The sequence below is a fragment of the Hordeum vulgare genome, chromosome 7H (assembly GCF_904849725.1).
Source record: "Hordeum vulgare subsp. vulgare chromosome 7H, MorexV3_pseudomolecules_assembly, whole genome shotgun sequence".
NCBI lineage: Eukaryota > Viridiplantae > Streptophyta > Magnoliopsida > Poales > Poaceae > Hordeum > Hordeum vulgare.
In genome coordinates, this window is record NC_058524.1 from 594,138,211 (window position 1) to 594,156,180 (window position 17,970).

A 17,970-nucleotide genomic window follows, 5' to 3' on the forward strand; every position below is an offset into this window, starting at 1 on the left:
TAATTGGCTGTTGATCCTGTATTCGGACGGGGCAACATTGTCCCTAATTAGTAGTGCATGTCATCAATGTTAGATAAAACGAGATCAACGAGAAGACACGGATTTTTACGTGGAAACCCTTGCGGGAGAAAACCACGGACGCATGAAGGCGCAATCACTATGAGGATGAGTATTACAAGCACGAGACACTGTCTTTAGATGCGACTACATGGAGTATATATGAGGGGCAATACATGAGAGTCCTTGAAGGACAAGTAAACGAGTTGTACTCGTACGCGTCGGTACCAACGCAAAGGCCCACACCGTTTGTACTACGTCTAGTCCAATACGGTAGAATTTGGATCACAATTTAACAATCTCCACCTTGAGCCAAATTCCCTCCACTAGTCAAAGAAAAGTGAATAACTCCATCCAAATCAGCTTAAACACCTTGTGCGTCAAAGTCCAAAGGACTAGTGAGAAATACCAACTAAGCCTGAGCAAAGCTCAAACTTATTGATAGGAACTGGCTTTGTCATCATATCAGCTGGATTATCATGTGTACTCCCTCCATCACAGTTTGTAGGGCGCATCTCGTTCAGCACTGGGCCCAAGGTGCGTCCTGATAGGCAGGAAATAAGGAGGCTCCATCGCTGCGAAAGTAAAGAAGAGGCGCCTAATGATGCGTTAAACCAGCGCTTCGTAACCTCCTCCTCCAATAAAGGAAGGAACCGACCGCATGCATTGGTGGAGCGAAATTGTAGCCAGTTTTCTTCTTCCTCCCGCGACCTCCTTTCTCCCCGCGCGCTTTCCTTTCTCCCCGCGCGCTTTCCTTTCTCCCCCGCTCGGTTTCCATCTAAATCTCCCCGCGCTCTTTCCTTTCTCCCCCACTCGGTTTCCATACAAAGCTCCCGCCGATTTCGGAGTATAAGTAGCTGCGGCGATGGAGCGACACGAACAGACGGCTCCATCTTCTCTCCTCTCTCCTCTCTCCAACGGCGCCGCCGCAGCAAGGTGCAGAAGATCGCCGGCCTCCTCCTCTTGGCCTCTGTGGGCTTTCTAGGGTCACTTTCCAGCCGAGAGCACCGCCGCCCGGAGGTCTTCCTCCTCTTGGTCTCACCGGACGCTCGGGTGCTTCTTCCTTCTCCATCGGCACGGCTGGTTCCGAGCGTCTTCCTCCTCCGACTACTTTGCCTCGACGGTGCGTCGGCCTCGCACGGCCATCTCGCGCTCCGGCACCTAACGAGGCGGGTTCCTCGAACTGGAGTGCCTCCGTCGGCGAGGCGGGTACAGGCAGCGGAGGGATCGGCAGTTCTACATTCGTCGGGTTTAACCTCATCAATGGCAGCGATGGGATCTCGTTTGGCGGTGGCGCTGGCGGCGTGATCTCGTTTGGCGGCGGCGGCAGCGAGTCCCTGGGCTTCACGTTCAGTACCGGCGCCGGTGGCAATCGGAGAGAAGGATCCTCCCATGATGGAAGCACAGAAGGTAAACAGATCATGCATGTATAGCGAGTCCCTCGGGCTTCACGTAAAGTCCGTAGATCATGCAATTTTTTTTGCCGTAGAACATGCATGTATAGAAGCTGTGATGGAGGGAGTATGCAAACAAATCATGCATGTATAGAAGCCGTAGATCATGCAGTTTTTTTTTACGTAGATCATGCAAATTTTTTTGACGTAGATCACAGCTTTGACGTAAATCATGCAATTTTTTTTGACGTAGATCATGCATGTATAGAAGCTATGATGAAGTCCGTAGATCATGCACAACCCCACCATAAACAGACTTGACTGATGAGAATGGAAGCTGGAGATTTCTTTCCACAACCCCACCATAATCTACGTACTCCTAGAGATTTTCTGTTTTTGCTGTATAGATTTTCTGTTAACTGATGAGAATGGAAGCTGGAGATTTTTCTGTTTTTGCTGTATAGACAGATCATTTTCATGCACATTATCAACAAAAAAAACATGGTTAATATGCTTCATTTTCTGTTACAACAAGGTATTGGTGGAAATGAGGGTACCATTGGCTACCGAGGGTCTGGATACAACCCAAATTTTTCCCATGCCGACGAATACCCTCCTAGTCAAGAGGTTGTTCCAACCCAAAGACAACCTATCGATTTGAGTAAGCTCATTTAGCACATTTTTCTCTTTCCCTAACATTCCATATGTTTTGTTTGTCTAATTATTTTTCCAGTGCATCTAGATGTTTTGTCGAACAAGGAGACAGTACCGTATCGATGACAGGCGTCACATATATAGTGAGATCATTGCCCGTAATGGTACGGGTAATAGGTTGAAGCATGGAGTTTCTAAAGCTGTTGCACTAGCTTGTAAATGTCCTAGGAGGATAGTGCAAAGGGTATGGCAGCAGGCTAAAAAAGGTGGCGGCATTACTGGGGTAAAAAACAATCGGAAGTTCAAATCAGGAAGGAAGAAGATTAATTTTGACTTAGATGCATTGGAGGCCATCCCACCTGGAGAGAGAACAACATTAGAACAAGTTGCTGGACATATGAACGTGTCTACTTCCACTGTTTGGCGGAGGTGAGTGTTATACATTGATATATGTCAATTTTCTACATGTCAAATGTGTATGTCATTGATATATTGGTTGTTATATTTTCTTGTAGGTTGAAGATGAAGGAAATTAGACGAATAACGAGTGAATTGAAGCATGCCTTGACTGCTGCAAATGAAAGGGCTCGTGTGGAGTATGCTCTAAAGCATCTTGAGCCATGTAGCCTAACGTCCCTAGGCGGTATCAATCCCACATTTAGGGCTGATATGGATGTGGTTCATATAGATGAGAAATTGTTTTATCGCACGCGGAAGACCCAAAACATGTATTTGAGCCATAGAGAGAATGCACCACACTGGGAATGTAAACATAAAAACCACATTCAAAAAATTATGTTCTTGTCCGCAATGGCTAGACCGAGGTATGATGCTCAAGGCAATTGTGTTTTTGCTGGCAAGATTGGGGTTTGGGCTTACACAGTGTGGGTGCAAGCTAAAAAGAAGAGTCAAAACAGGTCCGCACTTGTTCTTGTTATTACTCCTACTTTGTTCTAAATTTTTATGCGCACATTACTTAGAGTACTTTGTTTCTATATCCATAGATTGAGAGGGACATGGGAGTTGAAGCCTTGCCATACAGTGGACAGGGAGAAAAGTCGGGAATACTTAGTGAAATACGTACTGCCGGCTATAAAGGAAAAGTGGCCTCAGAGCGATAGATGGAACACCATCTATGTACAGCAGGACAATGCTAGGACTCATATAAAACCAGATGATCCACTTTTTTTACAGGAAGCTGCTAGGGGTGGTTGGGATATTAGGATGATATACCAACCTCCTAATTCTCCCGACACAAACATATTAGATCTTGGTTGGTTTGCCTCAATTCAAGCCATGTTCCATAAAAAGATGCCCAAGACCCTAGCCGAGATTGTCCAAAAGGTCTTGCAATGTTCCATTTCAGTATTTATATGTTCCATTTGCTTATGTACTGATTTGAGTTTTCTTGCTGTCATGTGTCATAGGTTAATCAATCCCTAGCTGAGTATCCCCATCAAAAGCTCAATAGGATCTGGTTGAGTCATCAAGCGTGCATGAGAGAGATCATCAAGCACAAGGGGTCTATCCACTACGCGGTTCCTCACTTGAAGAAAAAAAGCATTAGAGAGACAAGGACTTCTCCCGGTTCGTTTGACGATTGATCTAGAATATGTTGAGCAGGCAATTGAGTTCTTGAACTCAACATAATTTGTACTACCTCTTGTGATGGTGCTACTCCATATATTGTGATGGTGCTAATTTAGTACTATTCGAGTATTAGTTTCACTAACCTTATCAAAAAAATTGTGGACTGTTTTCATATAAAATTACATGACAAAATCATATAAAACAGCTCTTCATATAAGATCATAAGATCATATACAACCATATTCATACTCATTTTCTTACATAAGATCATGTAATGTTATAAACTTGAAGCATATATAACCATTACAACTCACTTTTTTTTCATCATCCGGCGAATCTAAACTTGACTATCCGGCACATCATGCACTTTCTTTTCCTCCTCCACATAGATAGATGGGTTGCGACGGCACCTTATGCATATCCCATCTTTGTTTATCGCCGCCGTAATCGCACAATCCTTGCACCAATAATTGTCATAGAGGCAAGGATTTCCACACGAGGTGCAAGAACGCAAATCTTTTGGTACCGGAAGCCTACACCCCGGGCAAAGGAATATGGAAGCCTCACCACGGATGCCACACTTGAGGCACAAAGCCGGATGAATGCACACCTCACAAGTTGAGGTCGGGTTGGAGTAGGTTTTGCATACCATCTCTTGCTCTTGCACCATCTCCTTCACGGCATGAACTTCCACCATGCCTTGCACCTCCTCCATGGCAGCAACTTCCACCACGCCTTGCACCTCCTCCATGGCAGCAACCTCCACCACGCCTTGCACCTCCTCCATGGCAGCAACCTCCACCACGCCTTGCACCTCCTCCATGGCAATCTCCACCATGCCTTGCACCTCCTCCATGGCAATCTCCACCACAAGGGAGCCGAAGGAGAGAGAGAGAGGGAGAAACTAGAAGGGAGCAATCTCCACCACGCATGGCACCGGTTTTATACACTAGTAGAAAAAGGGCCTTTGGCCTGGACTAAAGGCCCGGCCACGTCGCCCCAAATCGCACGAGGCTTTGGTCCCGGCCCGTAAGCAGCCTTTAGTCCCGGTTTGTGTCTCGAACCGGGACTAAAGGGTTTGGAGGATTTAGTCCCGGTTCGTGTCTTGGACCTTTAGTCCCGGTTCGTGTCTCGAACCGGGACTAAAGGGTTTGGAGGATTTAGTCCCGATTGGTGTCTTGAACCGGGACTAAAGGGTAGACCTTTAGTCCCGGTTCGTGACACGAACCGGGACTAAAGGTGTTTAGATTTTTTTTTCTGTTTTTAAATTCTTGTTTGTAGTTTCTGTTTTAAATTGCTTATATCTTTTAGGATATTTGATGTTTTTTATTGATTCTTTTTGCATTAGATTCAAAATTTTGTCTAGTTTCTGTTTGTGCCATTAGTTTTCAAATCTGAATGGTTTAAATTTGAATTTGTTTAAATTTGCTTCAAACCCAGTTTTTGAATAACTTGAGTTTCCAAATAGTTTTTAATTTATTTCTTTTTGCTCCCACTCATGTGTTAGATTATTGTCACAGTAAGATTTATTTGGTTATTTTTAGAATAATTTAAATTAGAATTTTAATTAAAGAATTATTGTTTTGCTTATATAGTTGTTTTAGTCATTTAATTGTTGTTTTTTATTATTTTTAGTTAGTTCTTTCTGTAGATTTTAACATGTTGTAGCATGGTGCATATTTAATGCACAAAAAAATCTACAGTTCAATTAATTTTTTAAAAATGCCTTTGTAGCAGATGGGTTTTCGTCTGAAACCTTGATACTTTGAGTTTTGTAGAAAATAAACAAAAATAATAAAATCTTCAAAAAATAAACAAAAATGATAAAATCTTCAAAAAATAAAATCCTTTGAGATGTTGTTAGGTTTTAGTGTCTAGTCGGTATAGAAATTTTGAGATATGAATTTTGACCGTTTTTGCAAAAAAAGGAAAAAAAATAAACGGCCATAACTTTTGCATACGACGTCCAAAAGAAATTAATATATAAAAAAACTAGAAACAATTGGTACTCGATTTCACCCGGGCTTGCCTGGTGAAGTTTTCTCACATGCTCAAAATTCCAAATGGAAAAAAGTTATTTCAAAAAGAAGTTTTTTCCAAAAAAAAGAAAAATAATTTTATTTAAAAATATTAGGTTGTTTTCATTGAAATTCACTACTATTGTTACTTATTAAGTTAATTTTAATAATTGTTTGTAATTCAAAAAATTAAATCATGTGACCCAAGTTGTTTAGGATTGATAGCTTACTATTGTCAGGAAAACAACAAGTGCACACTTGGCAACTATGGGCGAGAGAACCAGAAAGTTAAGCGTGCTCGGGCTGAAGTAGTGAAAGGATGGGTGATCGGCCGGGAAGTTAGACGGTTTGAAATGATGAGTGATCCACGCTAGAGCAGTGAGGATGGGTAATTAGAGATTAAATTGTCAAATAATTCAAAGATTATAAAATTGGAATAAAACATAAAAAATATTCAAAAATAAAATTTGAAAAAAAATAAAAAAAAATCTACCTTTTCAGGTCAAACAAACAAAAAAAACAGACGGATCCTTTAGTCCCGGTTCGTAAGTAGAACTGGGACTAAAGGTACTCCCTCCGAGGCGGCCACGTGGAGCACCTTTGGTCCCGGCTTGGAACAGGGCCGGGACTAAAGGTTAGGCCTTTAGTCCCGCCCCTTTAGTCCCGGTTGGTGAACCGGGACTAAAGCCCCTTAATGGCCGGGACTAAAGGCCCTATCCCCACTAGTGATACCTCACATGGCAGCCGAAGGAGAGAGAGAGGATGCCTCACATGCACTCATGTTCACACTTGCATGCCTCACATTGCACTCATGTTCACACTTGCATGCGAGGACAAAACAATTCCCACTAGCACTTGTGTTCACACTTGCATGCCTCACATGCACTCATGTTCACACTTGATGCGGGAGGACAAAGCAAATCACGTTCCCACTAACCAGCGCTTGAAGGAGTAGTACTAATGCGCCCAATTAATAGGAGTAGTTAAGGAGGTGTGCCCTATTTCCATGGGATTGTGAAAAAATCTGTTTTTGAAAAGGCGCCCTACAAACTGTGATGGAGGGAGTACTTATCTTGCATACCTTCAAATCACCTTTAGCAACAACAGCTCGAACATAGTAAAATCCGACATCAATGTGCTCTGTTCTCTCATGATACATTGGATTCTTTGTAAGATATATAGCACTTTGAATGTCAGAAAATATGGTAGGGCAAGATGAATTTCACAAAGCTCAGTGTACAAACCTCTCAACCAGGTAGCTTCTTTGCATGCCTCAAAAATAGCCATATACTCGGCATCAGTAGTGGAACAAGCCACAATAGACTGCAAAGTTGCTCCCCAACTCACAGCACAACCACCAATGGTGAAAACATAACCTGTGAGCGATCTTCTCTTATCCAAATCACCAGCAAAATCAGAATCAACAAAACCAACAAGTGCATCTCCAGTTTTCCCAAACTGTAAATAAGCATTAGAAGTACCTCGCAGGTATCTGAAAATCCACTGAACTGCATTGCAATGCTCTTTTCCAGGATTAGCCATGTATCTACTAACAACACTCAGTGCATAAGATAAATCCGGACGAGAACAAACCATGGCATACATAAGTGAACCAATTGCACTCGAATAGGGAACTCTAGACATGTACTCAATATTTGCATCTGACTCAGGACATAAGGCTGATGATAAATTGAAGTGTGCAGCTAACGGAGTACTTACTGGCTTGGCATTATACTCCCTCCGTTCCTAAATATAAGTCTTTTAAGAGATTTCACTAGGAGTCTACATACGAAGCAAAATGAATGAATCTAAACTCTAAAGTATGTCTATGTACATCCGTATGTAGTCTACTAGTAAAATCTCTAGAAAGACTTATATTTAGGAACGAAGGGAGTACATATTAAAACGACGAAGAACTTTATCAATATATCCCTTCTGACTGAGATATAATTTTCCAGACGGTCTATCTCTGGATATTTCCATGCCAAGTATTTTCTTTGTTGCACCCAAATCCTTCATCTCAAATTCATTACTCAATTGCTTCTTTAGTTCATCAATCTCTCACATGCTCTTTGCAGCAATTAACATATCATCAACATAAAAGAGCAAATAAATAGCTGAACCATTGACAATTTTCAAATAAACACGGCTATCATAACTAGACCGATTGAAACCTTGAGAGAGCATAAAGGTGTCAAATCTCTTGTACCACTGTCGAGGGGATTGTTTCAATCCATAAAGAGATTTCTTTAACTTACAGACAAGCTTTTCTTTTCCAGGAATAACAAAACCTTCAGGTTGTTCCATATAAATATCCTCTTCTAATTCTCCATGTAAGAATGCAGTTTTAACATCCAATTATTCAAGCTCAAAATCATTCATGGCAACAATACTAAGTAAAGTGCGAATAGAGATATGCTTCACAACAGGAGAAAAGACTTTGTTATAGTCAATACCTGGAATTTGGCTATAACCTTTAGCAACCAACCTTGCTTTATATCTTGCCTCATCATTAGGAGAAACACCTTCCTTTATTTTGAAAACCCACTTGCAACGAATAGGTTTCTTCTCTCTAGGTAATCTTACTAAATCCCAAGTGCCATTTTTTTCAAGTGATTCCATCTCATCATGCATAGCAGTCATCCACTTATTACTATCACCAGAAATAATAGCCTCGGAATGTGAAGAAGGCTCGGCATTACCTTCAATTTCTTCTGCAATAGATAAAGCAAAAGAAACAATATTGCACTCCTCAATTAACCTTTTAGGTGCATTAATACCCCGCCTAACTCTGTCACGTGCGAGATTCCAACTGGGTGGAACAATAGGCTGATTTGGAGTGACATGTTCATCATCAAAGATGGGTTCATCATGTGCACCAATATTTTCCTTATCAGAAGTATCACCTGAATCAATAACATGCTCCACCTGAATAGTAGGTTGTTGAACAGTAGACTGTTGTTCACTCTCAACAGGAACATTAGTAGATGGAACATCATGTAGCATAGCAGATTCATTAAAGATAACGTTTCTGCTAATAACAATCTTTTGTGTTTCAGGATTCCATAATTTAAAACCTTTAACACCAGATTTATAACCAAGAAAGATGCACTTAACAGCCCTAGGCTCCAACTTTCCATTATCAACATGAGCATAAGCAGTGCAACCAAAAACTCTCAACTGTGAATAATCAGCAGGTGAACCAGACCATACCTCAATTGGAGTTTTCTTATTAAGAGGAATAGATGGTGAACGGTTGATGAGATAACAAGCAGTGGAAGCGGCCTCAGCCCAAAAACGCCTATGCAAACCTGCATTGGACAACATGCAACGGGCTCTGGAAATAATGGTCATGTTCATACGCTCAGCAACACCGTTTTGGTGAGGAGTATAAGGAACGGTGTGGTGTCTAACAATGCCTTCAAACTTGCAATAATTCCCAAATTGCTTAGAACAGAATTTCATAACATTATCAGTGTGAAGTATTTTTACCTTCTTTTCAGTTTGTCTCTCAATCATAATCTTCCACTCCTTAAAAGCTGAGAAAGGTTTCCATTTATGCTTCAAGAAATAAGGCCAAACCTTTTTCGAATAATCATCAATAATAGTCAACATATAACTAGCACCACCTAGTGACTTTTTGCGAGATGTTCCCCATAAATCAGAATGCACATAATCAAGAATACCTTCAGTTGTATGAGTCGAAGTGTTGAACTTCACCCTCTTGTGCTTGCCGAAGATACAATGCTCACAAAATTTCAATTTACCAGTTTGATATCCTTTAAGAAGACCTCTCTTATTTAACTCTGTCAAACCAAGTTCACTCATATGTCCAAGACGCATATGCCAAAGGTTAGAAGTATCACAATCAGAATTCTTGGAAATAGCCGGAGTAGCGTTACCTGAAACGGTAGAACCTCGAAGGTACTCATATGTCCAAGACGCATATGCCAAAGGTTAGAAGTATCACAATCAGAATTCTTGGAAATAACCGGAGTAGTGTTACCTGAAACGGTAGACCTCGAAGGTAATAAAGACCATTGGTCGAACTTAAGTCACCTTTCATCACAATGAGAGAAACTTTGATGACCTTCAAAACGTTATCTCCACCTGAATACTTGTACCCCTTTCCATCAAGGGCACTCACAGAGATAAGATTTCTCTTCATCTTCGGAATATACCGAACATCTGTCAAAGTTCTGATTGTGCCATCAAACATCTTGATTCGAATGGAACCAATGCCTTCAATCTTGCATGGTGAATTATCAAAACCCAAAACGGAACCAGCGGCAATAGTAGAATCAAAAGTAGTAAACCAATCTCTATGCGAGCATATATGAAATGTACACGCAGTGTCAAGTACCCACTCATCATTGGTCTCAGCACATCCAGCAATAACAACAAGAGCATCATCGGAACTTTCATCACGAGCAACATTGGCAGAATTTTCACCTTGTTTGTTACCTCTCGGTTTATACGTACCATTCCTCTTTTCCTTGTTCTGCAACTTGAAACATTCTGAGATGTCATGTCCGTCTCTCTTGCAATACCTGCAAGATTGCTTCTTGTCTCTGGATTGCGACCGGCCCCTCTGGTCGTTCTTACTTTTGCCATGGTTTCCATTATGTGAGTTCTTCTCCTTTGTCCTGCCACGAACAGATAATCCCTCGGCTTGGGATGAACTTGAACCATCATGAGGCACCATTAATTTCATCTTCTCCTTAGAGTTCAAAGCTTCATAAACTTCATTAAGCGTGAGAGTATCACGACTGTATAATATGGTGTCTCAAAAATTGGTATAAGAACTTGGCAGCGAACAAAGTAACATTAAAGTAGTATCTTCTTCATCATACGTAACCTCCATTGCAGCTAGATCGAATATGATCTCTTTAAATTCTGAAATATGATTCAAAACGTTACCTCCCTCGGGTAACCTGTGCATGAATAATTTTTGCTTTAGATGCATCTTGCTGGTGAGATCTTTAGTCATGCAAATCCCTTCCAGCTTTAACCATAGAGCGGCGGCGGTTTTCTCGCTCAAAACTTCCTGCAAAATATTATTATGCAAATGGAGTTGAATTTGTGACAAAGCCTTACGATCCCTTCTTTTCTCCTCAGCAGTCCAATCCTCAATTCTATTCTTCCCAAAACTATCCAGTGCATCATCATAGTCGGCCTGCGCCAACAACGCCCGCATCTTGACTTGCCATAGGGTAAACCTTGTGTCACGATGCAGCAACGGAAGATCGTACTTCATGGATGCCATGAGTAGATAAATCTGGTACTATTGGGCAGTGGATGTAGCAATTGGGGATGACAAAGTCAAACTAGTAACCAGCCTGCTCCTCCACGTGAGTAGTATTTTGTACTAGCTGCAGCCTTGGCCCTGTAGCGCTTCGATCTTCACGTGGACAGCAGCAGCAACTTGAGGAAACCGAGGCGAGGGCGTGGAGCGAACAGGAATCAGGATCAGGGAACAGCGGTTCGGCGACGTAGGAACAGCTGCGGCCTCGGTACTCGGCGGATCGACGCACAGGAGACAGCGCACGGCTTCGGCCGATACGCAGCAACAGCGCATGGCGGATTTAGAGCAAGTACAATAGTAAAGCAGGCTGCCGGCTGTAAGATCATGCCATGTCACCTATAACCCATCTTATAACTAGCATGTATAATAGTTGGTTAGAAAAGTGTACTACTTATTTATTATATGACCTTCTTTTCATTTTCACAAAGTGCCAAGGAGCACGTGCTAGAGCTGGCTCTTAACTAAGAGCCCGCTTACCTTCTCTCTCCTCTTCATACTCCTTCAACTAAGCAAAAATATACTATTTTCATTCCTTATAGCCAGCTGACTCAGCTCTATTGTACTTGCTTTTATACACCTGGTGTACTGCGGCTCGGCGGAAAACCTGTCGAACTCGGCTTCGCGTACGGCTGCAGGAGCGGAAATCGAATTCGAGTCGGAATGGACGGAACGCCCGACGGACGTAACCCTTGCTTCTCCCGTCTCAAACGATTCTCGTATCTGTAGAACCTCAACTCTGTATACCACTTGTTAAATAAAACGAAATCAATGAGACACGAGAGACACAGATTTTTACGTGGAAACCCTTGCGGGAGAAAACCACGGACGCAATCACTATGAGGAGGAGTATTACAAACACGAGACGACATGCCGTCTTTAGATGCGACTACATGGAGTATATATAAGGGGCAATACATAAGAGTCCTTGGAGGACAAGTAAACGAGTTGTACTCGTACGCGACAGTACCAACGCAAAGGCCCACACCGTTTGCACTACGTCTAGTCCAATACGGTAGAATTTGGATCACAATTTAACAATTAAGATGATTCATATATATAGTCCTTCATCAATTTGTGTTTCCTTGATTTTTCTTTTACTGGAAGCTTTCTGTTGATTAAATGATAAAACCAAAAAAAGTACAGATCTTAATAGACATGCATGGAACATAATTCTTTCTTCTAGTCCTGGTGTTGCCTCTGTTTGCACCCTGCAGCTGGGGCAGCAACCTTTTCTCAACCCACATTAGCTGCTCCCTCTGTTTAGGTAGGTGTGTTGGGCACATAAGAGAATTCTAAAATTTCAAAAGCATGAGTGGCCTATGTCATTATAGGTGCATTAATCTTCCTAATTAACCCTTTCATGATAAACGTTGGACCACAGCATGCAATCCTTCTCTTCTTAAACTTAATCCCAATTAATTACTCTAGCATGGGATTGATTGCATGTTATAAATTAAATTCATGGGTTAGCCAAACCGCCAACTATAATTGTTTGATTTATTGTAGTGTTTTGTAAAGAAAGACTTAGATGGTGATTGGTTTCTTTTATGATTTAAATTATTTACCCAGCCCAAACTTTTTGTGCCTAGATCGCGGTGCTCCTCCTTAGGTGCCCAACACACCTGAACAGAGGGAGTACTACTGTTCCGTAGCTGACAAATCCATGCTCGGGAAGAATCAATTCTCTGGGGATAACAATCGTTGCTGTGCTCATATTTGAATTTCATGATAACCCCTTATTTAATTAATGAACTCTGCATAACGTTCTTTAGCATTAGTATTTGAGTTAACCACCTTACCATACATCACAATATCAACAAAAAAGGATTTTTTTTTCTTGCTTTGTATTACAAAGCAAACACTCAGAACATCAAACGATAGGTGTTGAAACGAAAACAACACAGTCACATCCAAAAAAAATGAAAAGAAAATACAAAAGAAACAAATGCCGACACCGGCGGATCGACAAAAAACGCAAAAGACTCGCGACCGCTGCGTCCACCAAAAGTCTCCCACCAAGCTCCAGGACTCCAAAGCGCTGGTACCGATCAACACCTCCAAAAAGAAATGCGACGATGACGACACTGCTGCCAAGAGTTTCCCCCGATACGCGACGAGGCGCGAGGAAGGGTAGCCCCGACGCCCTCCAGGAAGGTTCGGGGACACCCAAAGGCGTCACCGCGGGCATCGAATCACAATATCAAATCATCGATGTTATTAATTATCAGTCCCCGGATTTTGGACACTTGGTAAATTTGCAAGGAGTTCATTCTATTTCTCACCCTCTAGTTTCTCTTTTGTGACAACTTTGACCCAATTTACTCAATTTAGGGAAACCTGTGTCACAAATTATTCCTTATATTTTTGTTTCCCAATTTCCTGCTGATTGCACATGGCTTATTATTTCTGGTTTTTCGCTTGTTTTCTTTCACAGAAGTGAACCGAGCCGCCTTGGCAGTCATATGATTGATCAAAGTAGTGACAAAGATTGTACCCTGGCCGCTTGCACATTCCCCTGCAGCGGTCCAGGGAGGGGTAGCTCAGGGTGCCCGTCGGATTCTCGGCCTTCTATGAAGAACCACCGCCGACGGGCATTCCACCATTAATGTCACTCCATCTAATTTCCTTGGCCGGCCCATTGGATGCCTGTCATACTGCATCATCTCCTGCCTTGTGTGTGAGCAGGCAGGAAAAATTCATGTGTGGTGTCGCTGCAGTCTAAGAGCATCTATAGCTGGACCTTGCAAATCCGGCTTTTTAAATACCCGCGGACGTGTCCGATTAGTAAGTGTTTTCTATTTGTCCGTCCACGCAGTCGCATTTCTCCTTTTTTTTCTTCCTCATATGTTCGGTCACTTGCACGTGATTGGTGGAGAGAGAGAAAAAAATGAATAAAGAAAAGAAAAAGATGGTTTGGAGTGGGGTCGCGTCCTATGTAACACACTGACCGGACACATCCGTGAACCCTCATACCCTTCTCATATTTGAGATGAATACGAGGGTTCGCGGACAGTACGGTCATATAGAAACGATATGAGGGGTCCGGTTGAAAACAGTCCGCAGACGTACGAGGAGTTATTTAAAGGGTCCGTCTATAGATGCTCTAAGAAAACGGAAGGCATGCAAGCAGCCCACGCTAGCGTTTGTTACTCTAGGACTCGCCATTTGACTGTCCATAGTCTCCCGTCTGTCGCCTCGCCAGCTGCCTCCTTAGAGCATCTCCAACAGCCTTATTATGTTTGCACTCATCTATTTTACAAATCTTGGTCAAAAAACCTTCTCCAACAACCTTTGTATAAGTAGTTCCCTACCAATTTTTTTTACAAAACTTATTATATTTGCACCCACACTTTGCATATTTGCAAGCCAAATGCCACTTTGTAAATTTTCAGCAGGCCTCACTTTGTCTCAATGACAGGTGGGTCCGTATACTAGTGTGTGTTGCGCGCGTGTTGTGTGTGTGCGTATGTGCGCGCGTGTGTACGTGTACGTGTTTTTTGTGTACGTGTACCCGTGTGTGCTGCATGTGTACGCGTGTGTGCTACATGTGTATGTGTGTGTGTTGCATGTGTGTAAGTGTATGCGCGTGTGCATGTATACATGGACGCGAGTTGTGCTAGTATACATATACATGTACGTATGCTAGTGTGTAATGTGTCTATGACAAACTGTCTCCACATGTCATTATGTGTTTTATGCAAATATAGCAATCTAATATTCATAGGCTACCAAAACAAAAAACATGTTAGCTTTATAACCCCTCTCTCTTCTCTTGGTATAACAAGTTTTTAGCAATGCAATATACAAAGGTTGTTGGAGATGCTTTTAATGAAGTACACGACGGCCAATAAAAGGATGCCGCCCTCCACTCTTTTGCTTCAGTTCTCTCGCCAACACCTTTGAAAGTGTAATTTTCTTCCTTAGTATTTTTTGGTGATGATGACAATATGAATTGGAGACCAATCTTGTGTGCTCAGTATACCTGAGGAAACCCAAAGCAACCTCAGGAAGACACACATAAGTACATGTGTACACAGAGACAATGAAACACGGCGAGGATCAATCAAATAAAACCTAGCCATATCCTTCATGGGAGGGGGAAATTAGAAAGTGGCTTGCTGCTACTCAACGAGCAGGGAAGGGCCACCACCTTGCGGGCAACAGCTACCCACTGCTTGAGAAACAAATCCCCTTATTGTCATAAAACCAAATGTTGATAGTTGATAAATAATCACCAACCCATAAATTTTATAAATCCATAGATCAATTATCACCAACACACAAATCTATAGATCAGTCATCAATAACACACAAATTCATAGATCAATTATCGATTAATCTCAATTATCACCAAGCACAAGAATATACCAGCAAGGTCTGAGTGAGTACCAGTTAAGGTCGTAGAGGAGGATCGACCTAGGACAGAGGGATGGAGCAACAGTGAGGCCGGTAAGGAAAGAGAGACTCAGCTCGGGTTTGAGAGGAATGACATCACATCGTTTTACATGGAGGAGCAGCACCGATGAGTGGTCATAGGGGAGTGGCAGCATCATGCCTTGCCACCGGAGTCGCAAGGAGCAGCCGTGTCGAGCCTTGTCATGAAGTTGAGAAGCCAGCTGGGGAAGAAGTGGGTCTCACGAGTCCAGCGCCAGAGGATCCTGGATGAGGCGCCAAACAGCGGGAACGATGGCAACTCTAGCTGCCACTTTCGGGAGGAAAATACAAGAAGAGGGAGGAGGATGCATGTGAGATTAGGGCTCTCCCAATGCAAGTTTCCTAGCACAATTATATTTTCGCTGATGTGGCATATTTCTTATTGAAGAGAGAGATGAAGGTTGTATCTTAGCTAATATACAACCTTTGTACGTGGTTGTAGGCAAATAAATTGTTAAAGCAATCATATATATGCATGCAACTGAAATCACTAAATTGTGGTACAACTCCTCAGAAACAATGAATTGGGGTAATTGTTTCTTAAGTATTTATACCTCCTATGATAACATGCTATAAGACATGATCCGTTGGGAGAGCCCTTAAGAACGGATACTCTCTCTATCTTGCTCTCTTCCTCTCTCCCCCTCTCTCTTTCTCCCTCCCACCCTCTCCAACTCCAATGGCGAATGGGTATACGACTCATGGGCCAACCATGATAGACATCGTGTGCTTCCTTTCCTTGCCTCGTCCAATTGCTAGGTACTTTCCCGGTCGGTCCAACGTAGCTAGCGCGAGAGGGCGCACAAGTCCCTCTTATTGGGTGTAATACCCACTGCGCAATATTGTGGGCTTTTGCTGTCTTCTCTAAATATCCAAATTGAAATTACCACCACAACACACATAAATGTGTTTTAGCGTCTGGGATCTAGTGTCAACGGTAGTCAACCCTCTCGTTTGCTACACCGGTAATTCACCTTCAATAGTTCAATTTGTAGCAACTAAAAAAATGATCCAGTGATTCCATTTTTTTGTTCACCGTGATTTTGTTTGTGGCGCTGCTGCCAAACAATTTGTTTGAAGTTCATTCTATTGAAAGTTATACCGTATTTCTTTCTGTTTTTTTCTGAACAATTAATAACCATGAGTACAAAACAGGTAAAGATATGGCAACACCAGTTGTATATTGAAATAAAATCATTCCCATATTCCATCATCACCACAAAACATGTCGGCCAAGAAGCAGCAAACCAAAACAAGTGGCGATATATAGTACTATACCAGATCATACAATAACATTACACAATGACAACAAAACATAATAGTGCTAATTAGGGAAATTATTGATAGCTCGACATTTGACAACGATATATAGCTGGTACAGGTAAAACTTAATTTGAGACAATAATATTAGCTATTGCCACTGATTATTTCTCCTCATTGCAACACTCATACTTCCATGCATGACAACAATTCAAGGTAGACACTTGAGGATGTCAGCCAGGAAGGAAGGAGTGTAGCATGCACCACTCTCGCAGCCTGTACCACAGTAATCTTTGCCAAGCCCGCAAAATCCATACTGGCTACAACAATAGTTGTTGGTGCACCGTGCACCATTAGCATTTTTGCCACACGGCTTGTCTGTGCTGCAGGCGCCGTTTTGACAGGCACCACCGCAGAACTCCGGTCCTAGGCCACAATAACCTTGTCGGCTGCAGCAAAGATTATTGGGGCATTGCTTACCATTGGCCAGGTGGCCACACTTGAGGTCAGCCCAACAAGGACCGCTCTGGCAGCCGCGGCTGCCACTGCAGTATTCACTGCCATAGCCACAACGACCACTCGAGCTACAACAGTGGTTGTTAGGGCACAATGCACCACCAGCCTGCGCGCCACACATCTTGTTGTTGTAGCAGGCGCCGCTCTGGCAGCCGGCGGCAGCGCTGCAGTAGTTGGCGCCCAGGCCGCAGTATCCATCCTTGCTGCAGCAGAGGTTGTTGGGGCACTCCATGCCGTCGGCCTGCTTGCCGCAGCGCTTATCACAGTACTGCAGCTGGGCGTGGGTGGTCACCGCCGCAAAGGCAAGTGCAAGCGTGCACAACAAGAGGCCCTTCATCGCTAGGTTTCTTCCTGGATGTGTGCTTTACTGGATGTGTTGACAAGGTGTGTTGATGGAAATGCCGAATGCAAGGCTCCATTATATAGGGAGTCGGTGACACCTCGCCATGTGCCTGGGAATATCTATGCATGTGTTACCAACGGAAAATATGATCTGATAATTAAAGCGCCATGTGAAGTGATATGCTTAAAAATGATCATATATGATACGATCTATTTTCGGGAGCTGAGTTGAGATCTTATCTTTCCCAGCAAGCTATGCTTTGACCTCATAAGCTCTAAAATTGAGATTATATTTCCATTAGTTTATTATACTAGACAATGCCGGCGCATTAACCTTATATTAATTAATGTATGGATAAGTGGTAGAAGACTAAAATTAATGAAAAAATAAATATAAAAC

General features: G+C 42.5%; 2 protein-coding genes across 2 annotated transcripts; one reads left to right on the forward strand and one right to left on the reverse strand.

Annotated features, from left to right (window-relative positions):
• Window positions 1-2,180: 2,180 nt before the first annotated feature.
• On the forward strand, window positions 2,181-3,834 carry LOC123412100. Its single transcript, XM_045105048.1, has 4 exons — window positions 2,181-2,534; window positions 2,621-3,022; window positions 3,110-3,449; window positions 3,533-3,834. Exons 1-4 carry the CDS (start codon window positions 2,194-2,196, stop codon window positions 3,707-3,709), a joined length of 1,260 nt encoding a protein of 419 aa, XP_044960983.1. The 5' UTR covers window positions 2,181-2,193; the 3' UTR covers window positions 3,710-3,834.
• Window positions 3,835-16,696: 12,862 nt separating this feature from the next.
• Window positions 16,697-17,610, reverse strand: LOC123410940 (agglutinin isolectin 3-like). The gene has a single exon (XM_045103864.1). It carries the CDS (start codon window positions 17,563-17,565, stop codon window positions 16,924-16,926), a length of 642 nt encoding a protein of 213 aa, XP_044959799.1. The 5' UTR covers window positions 17,566-17,610; the 3' UTR covers window positions 16,697-16,923.
• Between the last annotated feature and the right edge of the window lie 360 nt (window positions 17,611-17,970).